The following is an 11,646-nucleotide window of genomic DNA, read 5'->3' on the forward strand; positions in this document are numbered from 1 at the left end:
ATATAAAATCACATGAATATGAAACGTATTAGTTTTGAGCTGTTAGCCTGCTACATTATGTTCATTAAAACCACATTTTTATACATGCTTTTTATTATTACAGTTTCTAAATACATGACCAATACTACAAAAGAGACTAAAATGACAGCACAAAACAATCAATTTATACAACAATATTGAAGAACGGTATACATTAAGACATGACTGTAGAAATAGTAGTGTTACGTTTATAACGGTGGTTTCGTCCGGGACGCTACTGTAACTGCTGATCACGGAGACTGACTGCTGTAATAGTCTGCAATGAGCTGCATTAAATACGATTTTACTATTAAAACATGTAATTTAATAAACAGTACAAAAACAAATTCCATTAAAATATACACTTAACCTTTTTTACAACGACAGCTCAAAACAAGTACAGTACTGCTTAACGATTCACAACAGTGAAACAATAATACAATTACAATCTTCAACTAACACAGTACAATAAGAACTGCTGGTCAAACTCCAAACTAAAAGCAGGAGAAGAGCGGTGCACTGCACGTGCGGACACGCAGCAATCAGGCTAGCGGCATGGAACACTCGAAAACGTTAAACAAGTTTAAGAAACGAGTCGTGCATGAACAAAATAGTGATAAAGGGCCCAAAATAACAGGAAAAGAAAAGACAAAAGATCACGAATAGTGAGAAGACAGACAACTTTTACGCGACGTGAACAACAAAAACGGTGCAAGTGTCAACAAAATAATAATGTAAACCCACGACATAAGATTAAAAGCCTCCAAGAAATCATTAACCGAAAAGCCTAATATTGTATACGGCGTTGTATAGCTATATGGTACTGCATTACATGCAGGCTGTTAGTGGGAATTGGAATATATATATTGTAGGGTGGGGGGAACATGGGACACCTTTTCATTCTATTCTCGCCCTATTTGGTAATAAACAAGGAATATTCAAAGAATTAAAAAACTGTATCCTCGCGACTCCCATAGATCGCTGTTAAGTGATCAAAGCACGATCAGAATATTTGGATATTATGTGCTAAAAGGTGCCCCACATTACCCCACAGTACTTTATACGGTCTTATAAAGAATTAAAATGAATGCTGTAGTGACAAATGAAAGGAAACTGCGTACTGCAGGGATAGTCATGGAAAGCTTTGGTAACAATATTCATAACGGCACAATTTTCATTAACAGATTTGTCCGGTTGGCCGACTGCCCAAAATGTATTGCTTTCAGCAAGTTCTTCATCGCTATTGTAGAAAAAAAGTTGGCATGAGGTGTATGGAATAGAACACTCGTATTAAACTGTTAACTGTCCATGTACCGCCACGCGAGGTTATAAGCGGGTAAAATAGATTATTAATGTAACTTACTTTATCCTCGCGTCGCCGGAAAACGACAGTCGTTATAACACTCGTGTTCATACACCTCATGCTAGCAGCTTACGAGTTACTATGTATGTTACTTTGTAGGTGATTATTTTTTGGGATTTTTTTATGTATGGCTAATAACTTGGACAGCCCATTAGTGACCACTGGGTTGGAGCAATTTGTTCAGTATAGATTTATACATTTCGTCAAATATATGGACATTTATAAATTATACGAGTAGAAAGGCTATACTGACCTGAAAACCCATGTACCTTCATTTTCGATGTCGGTCATTCCGATCCAAAACAAATTACTATTAAACGGCTTTGCTATTTTCTGTTGACGGGTAAAAATAGTAAATATACTTGTGATTTTTACAGACAGAAATAAAAATATAGTTTGTTTATTTGTAACTTGCCTTATTCTCGGTGGAAAACGACAGTCATGGGAGTTTTGTTTCATATACCTCATGCCAGCTTACGAGTTACCACATTTGTAACTTTGTGGGTGATTGTTTTTTCTGCATGGCTGACAATTTAGACAACCCAATAGTTACCACTCGGTTAGAGCAATTGCTGCTAAATGCCTTGCCTAAAGACATCTGCCACATCGGTAGCAGCGACGAGCCTTGGACCTGAAACCTTTGAATTAGAGGCGACGAGTGCTCTAACCATGTAAAATTGTTCATCAATAAATAAACTTATACCGAAACGAATTCCAGCAAGTCTCGTGTTTTTACCGGAACAACCACGCCGCCTCTGTCAGTGCAAATGGCGTTTGCTTGCTGATATTTCAAGGTTTTGCTAAAAACTTCCAAACACGAGTTGTTGTATCGCTCCCCGCAGTCTGGTGTTACATGCAATGTATCAATGAATGAATAAATAAAGTTATTTTCATTCGCGAGGCGAGGTATATAGCAACGACAATTGGTATATAAATATATACTAGGGTGGGGGAAGATGGGACACCTTTTCATTCTATTTTCTCGTCCCATTTAGTAGTAAACAATTAAAGAACATTCAAAGAATTATAAAAACGTATCCACACGATTCCCATAGACAATTGTTAAAAAAACGATCAGGACGGTTTAAATTTAGTAGAGTCAGGTATGGGCTCAACGCAAAACATGATTAAATAGCGAATAAATAAATACGCTATAATGGAAAATGGGTATGGCACATACTTCTATATGCCGCCCAATTAAATGAAAGTAGTAAAGATGGCCAGCCTACATTTGCACCGGTTCTTGATATTTCAACCATGAAGTTATAATAACCAACTTCCACAACAATGGCTGTGAAGGTGGGCCATGAAACATCCTTAGCCTGTAAAAACTCCTATATAGTAGGGTGGGGGAAGATGGCCCCCCTTTCATTCTATTTTCTCGTCACATTTGGTAGTAAACAAAGAACATTTAAAGAATTATTAAACCGTATGCTTATGACTCCGAAGACTGTTGTTAATTGTTTAAAACACAATAAGGATATTTGGATAATATGTGCTAAAGGTGTCCCATCTTCCCCCACTCTACTATATGACCAATGTGTGAAATTGACACTTATATGAATGAATGAATGTATGTAACTTACTTTATCCTCACGTGGCTGGAAAACGACAGTCGTTATCACACGGGTTTAACACCTCGTGCCAGCTTACGAGTTACCATGTATATGTTACTTTGTAGGTGATTATTTTTTTTTGGAATTTTTATTTTTTTATGTAAGTGGCTGATAATTTGGTCCATTAGTGACCACTGGGTTGGAGCAATTGCCGTTAAGTGTCTTGCCCAAGGACACATTCGCCCACAATGGTAGCAGCGTCGAGCCTTGATTCTATTACCTCTGGGTTACAGACAGGCGCGCTAACCACTATGCCACGGCGCCAGTAATGAATTTTACGAAACTTCGAAAATACCACGTATATATCGCGTATATAAACAGCCGCTACAAATCAAAATTACCAAAATGCGTAAAAACTTTGTTCAACAACATGTATTAAAGCAAGGTGGGGCAAGATGAGACATAATTCAATCTATTTTCTTAATCCATTTCGGAATAATATTCACGATTCAGTATACGAATATTTTAATAAATATGCATACGGTATCCCATCTTACCACACCGGCTTAATTGTACAGTTAATTTAGTATTTAAACAATAATTAGGAATACAGTAGGGTGGGGGAAGATAGTACACATTTATCACATAATATCCAAATATCCTGATCGTGTTTTAAACAACTAACAACAGTCTATGGGAGTCGTAAAGATACTGTTTTATAATCCTTTGAATTTTCTTTGTTTACTACCAAATAGAATAAGAAAATAAAATAAAAAGATATCCCATCTTCCCCCATCCTACTGTTTATAACCTTGACTTTGACACTAAATCTTTGAGGCAAGAAATCCAAGCAAGTTTCATATTCCAACCGAACGCGAGTTTCGTTTGTTTCGGATGACAAATCCAACTCTTTTAGGCCCGAAATGCTCTCTGCTGCTGCAATAAAAATTTGCAATTAAATGGTAGAATTATTAGAATATAGTAGGAAGGGTGGAGATAGAACACCTTTAGCACATAGTATTTAAATATCCTGATCGTGTTTTAAACATTTACCAACGGTCTATGAAAGTCGTGAGGATATATAGTTTTATAACTCTTTGATTTTTCTTCGTTTATTTCCAAATGCGACGAGAAAATTGAACTAAAAGGTGTCCCATCTCCCTCCACTGTAGTATATAGTACTGTGGGGTAAGATGGTGACCGTTAGCTCCAAAATCCCATATATATCTCACACTACTCTACTATATTTCAATTGAAAATTCACTACATTATTTTAAAATTCCACTTACCATGCGAAATTGCAAGAGCAACGAAAACAATAACAAAGCTAAAAAAGAACGCTGACATGCCCATAGTCAAAACGCGAATAAACGCATGCTTAAATGTTATGCTTTAATTCCAGAACCTTACCACGTATTTGATTCGTCATATTTATTTTAAATAATGTTCATTCTTACTGTTAAATACTTGGTATTTAACAGGAAGTGGGTAATACAGCAGCAAACGTCATGATAGCTTTATATAGCCGACTGTAATGTGAAGTGCGTACTCAGGTGACACAGTATTATATAGTACGGTGAAGGAAGTCGATGCGCCTTTAGCACATAATATCAAATTATCCTGTTTGTGTCGTTATTATACAGTTTCGTATAACAGCATTAAGACGTTAACAGCATAATACAGTACAAAAGCGTTAGCGCAACTCAGCGCTTTTTGTTTTAGCCATTGTGAAAACTGTGAGATGCGACAAGTGTTCTTTTATCAGAAGTGACGTCAGCCCTATACTTCCGTTTAGATAGTTTCGTTGTGTACATTAGTATCTGCGAAGGTTTGTCTGCAGGAAACAAGTACAGCTGCCATCATTGAAGCAAAAGTAATAACTCTAAACATATTACTGTTTAAAATAGGCGTTGCTTTTAAACACGCATGTGTACGGTTGATTAAACTTAAATTTACCCATTTTTCTGTCGTATATAAATGAAATTTTATACTTTTATGTACTAGTAATTTATAGAGCTACTTTTTAGCATTGAGGTATTTAAATTAAAGAATACAAAATAGATTAAAGTCTTAAAAAGTAAACTGTAAAGGCAACACTCGTAGTTTATTTGAGGTCAAGTTATATAAAGGTCAAATACGGACATTAGTATTAAGTGTATTGACATACAGTTTACGCAGGCGTGCTGGCAGTTACTTGCATACAAACGTATATGAACCGCAGTTATATAACGCCTATGTTATTATGCGATTGGCCACAGTTAAAATAAAGTTTTTAGCAGGTTTTTCAATTGTTTTTAAACTAAATGCCTTAAAGCAACGATAATGTAGCGCGTTTTGGGGGGTATTGCATTTAAAATTTCGAAATTTTAAGAGTCTAGAACCCTAGACGGCATTTCAAAACGGAAAGTCGTGTTTACTGTTTTGTGGTTCACGTATGACGTGCTGTATCACGTGGGTATAGTCACAAGACAAAATAAAGGAAAGAAGGGTTGGTTTTGTTTTTGTCAAATCTATCCTTGAATTTGGGATTTTGTTGTTAAAAGACGTTTGCATAAGGTTTGCTGCACTGTTAGTTAATATTTAACCTTTTGGGTTTTAATAAAATTATGTTGTTTTGTAAGTATAGGCTGTCTTTATCAGTGTAATTTTAATACATGGGACTATACAGAGAAGACGGAAAACTTTTTCCGCTAGGTGTTGGTATTTATTTAAATTAAAAAATACGGAAAAACGAACAAAACAGCGCTACAAAGTGTTAATAAGTGTAAAACAAATTAAATAAATAATAAAAACACCTTTCTAAATACATAAAACACTAGTAAGAACATATTTCCCACATTAGGTCGGTTATATACGCTTTTTCGTTGTGTTTACTGTCGTCGAGTCTGTGGTGTAACGGTTTGCGTGCGGTCGCATACTCTCTTTGTTTCATTTTTATCGGGTTCGAGTCCCGCACAGTGAAATACTTTTTTATATTTTTTTCAAGTTTTTTTTGTTTGATTAGCACGAGTTTGGGGTTAGGGGTATAGAGGTATAGGGGTTTATATTTTATGTGTAAAAAACGTGAAACTAACTGCTCCCCATAGAATAGAGAAACGAATTTGTCATCGCCTCCTAGCGGAAAAAATTTTCCGGCTTCTCTGTATAGCTCCATGTAATTTTAATTTAGCGATTTAAAAAATAAAAATTATATTTACTAATGGTTTTACCATAAAAATTATTGGTTTCTGTTAAAGTTATGTTGTTTTGTAGGTATAGCCATATAGGTTTTCCTTATTATAACTGTTATTTTAATTTAAACATCATGAAAATCGCTGCGGTATTTCTCTTGTTTGTTATTGCATGCCAAGCTGGTCATGTGATTCAACTGAAAAAAATGAAGACCGTACGTCAGGACATGCGTGAAAAAAACACGGATTTGTCAATTCTTATGCCTCCAAAATACCTGAAATTCATGGCCGCAAATGCTGCCCCAGAACCACTTACAAATTACCTAGACGCTCAATATTACGGCAAAATTTATATCGGAACACCTCCACAGCCCTTCACTGTTGTTTTTGATACAGGGTCTTCTAATCTATGGGTACCTTCTGTACATTGCGCTATAACAGATATCGCATGTCTTATCCATAACAAGTACAAAGCTAGTGAATCTTCCAGTTACAAATCAAACGGCACTAGTTTTGCTATACAGTATGGGAGTGGTAGTCTTTCTGGTTATGTCAGTAGTGATACAGTTAGCATTGCTGGCGTAAAAAGCAAAAACCAATTATTTGCTGAAGCTACAAAAGAACCTGGTCTTACTTTCGTTGCCGCGAAATTTGACGGCATTCTTGGTATGGGCTACCCTGAGATTTCTGTAAACGGTATAACACCAGTGTTCAACCAAATGTTTAAGCAAAAAGCTTTGGCTCATAACCAGTTCTCGTTCTATTTAAACCGGGACGCCAATGCTAGTTCTGGAGGGGAACTGTATCTTGGCGGTGTAGATACTAAAAAATTTACCGGCAGTTTCAGCTACCATCCTGTTACTGTAAAAGGCTACTGGCAAATTAGTATGGACAGTGTGAGCGTAGGCAGCTCTACAAGTGCATGCGTTTCTGGCTGCAAAGCTATCGTAGATAGCGGTACTTCACTTTTAGCTGGGCCCACTGATGAAATTGAAAAAATTAACAAGCTTATAGGTGCAACCAAATTTCTAAACGGCGAATATATAGTTCAATGCAATAAAATGGCGACCATGCCCGATATTACATTCTCTTTAAGCGGTGTTAAATATATCTTGAAGCCAAACGATTATGTTATGAAAGAATCTACTGCTGGTGAAAGCATATGCATCTCTGGTTTTATGGGTTTGGACGTTCCCGCACCTAGAGGCCCCCTCTGGATTCTCGGCGATATTTTCATGGGAAAATTCTACACTACGTTTGATTTTGCTAATAACAGAGTGGGATTCGCACAGTTGGCAAAATAAATTTAAAAAACCTGCCAAAAAATTATACAGAAACATAAAATATATTCTCAAAAAAAATTTTCAAAAAAATTATCAAGGAACATAAAAACATTTTCTCATAGCATATAGCTTTTGTGTATTGGTTATCATACATGCATAACACTTGTGTTTTCATTGATTGTTTATTAAAATTTGTCATTATGTACGAACATTTGTTTGAGATTTCCTTCTGGTTAAATATAGTTGTATTATTTTTCTGTGAAATTAATTTCATTTAACGCATTTTGTCAATGGTAAAAATGCAATTGAATAAAATTCATGGTACAAATGCATTTTATTTAACTATAACAGTGCTTCTCAACTTTTTCAGTGTGACCAAAATAAAACATTTTTTTTAGTAAAAAACATATATATATATATATATATATATGATTAGTAGAAAAACTTTGGCTGAAAAACTTCTAAAACTACATTTAAACGCAGGAATAACTTAAATTAAAAAAACAGTTACAAAAAATACTTTCAAAATATTGTAGTAAATAACCTTAAGAGTTTAGAAGCACTGTATTTAATTAAATAAATGTTTCATTCAAACTGTATAATGGTACGCAAAAGTATATGTAAAGGTAATAAAAATTTCATTTTTTTCATTACTTAGATTTTAGTAAAAATGTCCCATAGGAGTTTAAGTGTGTTTAGAAAAATATTTTCTGAATTTTCAAAGTTACCATTAAGGGGTGTAGCAATAAAACAGAATAACGCGTATACACATAAAAGTGAATTGTTGGCGTCCCTACAGCAAGTACAAACGTTTCATACTACCCCTATTGTTGCAAAGGACAAGTAGGTATTGTTTTATATTATTGAATGAATAAATGTAACTTACTTTATCCTCGCATGGCCGGAAAACGACAGTCGTTATATAACACGGGTGTTCTGTTTCATACACCTCGTGCCAGCTTACCAGTTACCATGTATGTTACTTTGTGGGTGATTGTGTCTGCTTCTAACATAAAGGTAATGTGTTCAAGGCTTGTCACTGCCACCATTGTGAGCATATGTGTCCTTGGACAAGACTTAACGGCAATTGCTTCAACCCAGTGGTTACTAATGGGTTGTCCAAATTATCAGCCATGCATAAAAAATTATCACCCACAAAGTAACATACATGGTAACTCGTAAGCTGGCACGAGGTGTTAAACCCGTGTGATAACGACTGTCGTTTTCCGGCCACGCGAGGATAAAGTAAGTTACATTCATCTGACAGCTAACTTTCATTTTTCAGAATTACAATCAATCTAATAGACAGAAAAGGCGAGAAGCACACCACTTCTGCTAACATTGATGATACTATACTAGATGTTGTTTTAGACAACGAACTAAACTTTGAAAGTTTTGGTACGAAAAATAATACATTCTATCTATAGTGCTTAAGTTATGTTATTTTTACCATTTTCGCATTTAAATTTTTAGTATATGGTGTAAAATTTGGAATATTTAAATTGCTTCACTGGTATTTTTTAGCAAACAGTTTAAAATTGCATTTTTTAAATTGTTTTTTTTTCCAGCAAAATATTAAATAGTAAAAAAGGTTTAAAAAAACAAAGAATATTGACAGAACAATTAAACCGTATCCTCACGACTCTAAAAGTGTGTTGACTTTTATAATATAAAGACTAGAAAATAATTAGTGCTAATGAGTAATGATATATTTTGAGAAGCTTTTTATAAAAGCTTTTTTATTTCGATAACATGGACTACAAATTATGGGATTTTTATAGTAAACAAAAAAGCATAAAATTATAACTTGAATTTAACTTTTTTTAGGTGTATGTGAAGGTACAATAAGTGCAAATGATATATTTTAAAACCTTTTTTAATTGGTAATAGAACAAACAGGCTACAAAGTTATGAAATATTTAACTCTAACGGGAATTTGACTTGCACAATATAAAGACCAGAAAATAATATGTGGTAAAGTAACAATATATTTTGAGAAGCTTTTTATTTCGATAAAATGGACTACAAATTATGAAATATTTCAAAATAAACAAAGAACTTGAAACTCTAACTTAAATTTGACTTTTTTTAGGAGTATGTGAAGGTACGGTGTCTTGTTCTACTTGCCATGTTATATTCGAAGATGGCGTTTACTCGCTATTGGAAGAACCGTTGATGGATGAAATGGACATGCTGGACTTGGCTTGCGGTTTAACAGAAACGTAATATGCTTGCTTTTGTAATTTCTTGCCCTGATCTAAGGCTCATGTATTTATAATGTTAAACTTTACCTATGGGTTCAATGAATGAATGTAACTTACTTAATCCTCGCGTGGCTGGAAAACATCAGTCGATCTAACACATGCGTTTTGTTTCATACACCTTGTGTCAGCTTACGAGTTACCAAGTATGTTACTTTGTGGGTGATCTTGAACACCTGTGTTATAACGACTGTCGTTTTCCAGCCACGCGATAATAAAGTTACATTCATTTAAAATTTAATCAATAAGATTCCCAACGTTTGACAGCTTTAACTGCATTTTAACAATGTCGCCCCAGTTTTTACTAAAAAAATTGGAAATGTATCGCCTATATATGTATTATGCCTATTATAACGTGCACACTTTGCAGGTCCAGGCTTGGATGCCAGGTGTACCTTACAAAAGAAATGGACAATTGTACCGTGACACTACCTCGTGAAATTACCGATGCCAGAGATGTATAATGACAATAAAAACCAATCTTAGGAAATACAAATCTATCTGTACCAGAATTTTGAACATTTTTTACATTGTGATATAGTAGGGTGCGGAAAAATGGGACACTTTTTCATATTATTTTCTCGTCCCATTGGTAGTAAATAAAGAAAATTTCAAAGAATTATAAATCTGTATCCTCACAACTCCCATAGACCGTTGTTAGTTGTTTAAAATATTATCGGAATATTGGGATATTATTTTACTAAAGGTGTCCCATCTTCCCCCACATTACTATACGAAAATGTACGACTAGTAGGTTGTATAATTTTAACAATTAAATACTGTTAAAAAATTATTTATCTGTACCAACTTTTTGTAGCATGGTAATTTTTTTTACACAGACATTTTTGAACTCATAAAATACATACTGTAGCAAAGTGCTTTCTAATTTTAGTAGCTAGTTGGTCCAACCTCCATAAAACTGTTGAATAATACAGTAAGAAAACCCACATTTCAATAAAAAAAAAGTTGTTGAATTTTTTTAGATGTAAAAATGTAAAGCCGAAATTTGTTTGCAAAATTTATAGAATTGTAATTTTAACAGTACTAAAAATAGTTGCAACACTGATATATTACCATTTTTAACAGTACTGCGTAATAAATATACATTTTTCTTACTAAAAATCTATGCATTTTGTTCACACAATCACCTAAGCAAATCTAAATATTTTTTACATTAAATACTAAATAGCAGTCATTCCAAAACAATTTTTTTTCGGTTTTATTTTAATTTTAGAAATCAAGGAATTTCTTTAGTATAGTAGGGTGGGGAAGATGGGACACCTTTTCATTCTATTTCCTGGTCACATTCGGTAGTAAACAAAGAACATTTAAAGAATTATAAAACTGTATCCTCACAAATCCCATTTACCGTTGTTAATTGTTTAAAACACGATCAAGATATTTAGATATTATGTTCTAAAGGTGTCCCGTCTTTCCCAACAGTACTATATATACGCTTTAATTTATTTTTACCTACCTTGTTTTAAAAGTTTTGTGGTGTATGTATTAAATGGTGGTCGGAATACATAATATGTTTTAAGATACTATGGAATTTTTGTAAGTAGAATTCAGTCCATAGCTATATAATAGTGATACTAGGACTGTAGGGTATAGCTTAGTATTTTTCTGCAAAGACATTTTCATTGACAACAGCAGGGGTGTGCAACCTTTATTACAGTAGGGCCAGGTAGAAATTACTGGGTGAACCCGCAGGCTATACATTTATTTAACATAGACTTGTATGCACCAGTAAAAGTTTGTTAAAGGGCTATTTCATTTCCTTGCAGAAATATGAAGTTCGGAAGCAGAAATTTCTGAAAACTGCTATATAAATTTATTGCCACACCAAATAAATTCAATAAAAAATATGCAGGTGGCTTTGCAGGCCACACAACTTTTCTTTGTGAGCCGTTAGTTGCACACCCCTGGGCTACAAAAGTATTAATATATGAGATAGGAAAAAAATGGTAAAGCTTTAGAACATAATATCCTGAT

The 11,646-nt window shown here is 34.2% G+C and overlaps 3 protein-coding genes across 3 annotated transcripts; 2 read left to right on the top strand and 1 right to left on the bottom strand.

Moving 5' to 3' along the window:
- Window positions 1-2,263: 2,263 nt before the first annotated feature.
- LOC149734687 (uncharacterized) lies at window positions 2,264-6,024 on the bottom strand. Its single transcript, XM_089880129.1, has 3 exons — window positions 4,227-6,024; window positions 3,749-3,873; window positions 2,264-2,703 (listed from the first exon to the last, which is right to left on the bottom strand). Exons 1-3 carry the CDS (start codon window positions 4,288-4,290, stop codon window positions 2,533-2,535), a joined length of 360 nt encoding a protein of 119 aa, XP_089736255.1. The 5' UTR covers window positions 4,291-6,024; the 3' UTR covers window positions 2,264-2,532.
- A 137-nt stretch (window positions 6,025-6,161) lies between these two features.
- LOC149734688 (cathepsin D-like) lies at window positions 6,162-8,049 on the top strand. Its single transcript, XM_089880117.1, has one exon. The coding sequence runs from the start codon at window positions 6,176-6,178 to the stop codon at window positions 7,409-7,411; it is 1,236 nt and encodes a 411-aa protein (XP_089736243.1). The 5' UTR covers window positions 6,162-6,175; the 3' UTR covers window positions 7,412-8,049.
- A 3-nt stretch (window positions 8,050-8,052) lies between these two features.
- LOC149734689 (adrenodoxin-like) lies at window positions 8,053-11,195 on the top strand. The gene is made up of 4 exons (XM_089880127.1): window positions 8,053-8,233; window positions 8,676-8,788; window positions 9,483-9,612; window positions 10,022-11,195. Exons 1-4 carry the CDS (start codon window positions 8,061-8,063, stop codon window positions 10,113-10,115), a joined length of 510 nt encoding a protein of 169 aa, XP_089736253.1. The 5' UTR covers window positions 8,053-8,060; the 3' UTR covers window positions 10,116-11,195.
- The last annotated feature ends 451 nt before the right edge of the window (window positions 11,196-11,646 follow it).

The sequence above is a fragment of the Ciona robusta genome, chromosome 6, assembly GCF_009617815.1.
Source record: "Ciona robusta chromosome 6, ASM961781v2".
Lineage (NCBI taxonomy): Eukaryota > Metazoa > Chordata > Ascidiacea > Phlebobranchia > Cionidae > Ciona > Ciona robusta.

What these genes read in the sequence shown, in the direction of transcription:
- LOC149734688 (XM_089880117.1), top strand. Translation starts at nt 6,176, where the DNA reads ATGTTGTTTTGTAGGTATAGCCATATAGGTTTTCCTTATTATAACTGT.
- LOC149734687 (XM_089880129.1), bottom strand. Translation starts at nt 4,290, where the DNA reads ATGGGCATGTCAGCGTTCTTTTTTAGCTTTGTTATTGTTTTCGTTGCT. An exon ending in TGCTCTTGCAATTTCGCATG is followed by an intron (nt 3,874 to 4,226) that starts GTAAGTGGAATT and finishes TTTTTATTGCAG; the next exon opens with CAGCAGAGAGCATTTCGGGC. An exon ending in GATTTAGTGTCAAAGTCAAG is followed by an intron (nt 2,704 to 3,748) that starts GTTATAAACAGT and finishes GAGTTTTTACAG; the next exon opens with GCTAAGGATGTTTCATGGCC.
- LOC149734689 (XM_089880127.1), top strand. Translation starts at nt 8,061, where the DNA reads ATGTCCCATAGGAGTTTAAGTGTGTTTAGAAAAATATTTTCTGAATTT. An exon ending in CCTATTGTTGCAAAGGACAA is followed by an intron (nt 8,234 to 8,675) that starts GTAGGTATTGTT and finishes TTCATTTTTCAG; the next exon opens with AATTACAATCAATCTAATAG. An exon ending in GCTTGCGGTTTAACAGAAAC is followed by an intron (nt 9,613 to 10,021) that starts GTAATATGCTTG and finishes CACACTTTGCAG; the next exon opens with GTCCAGGCTTGGATGCCAGG.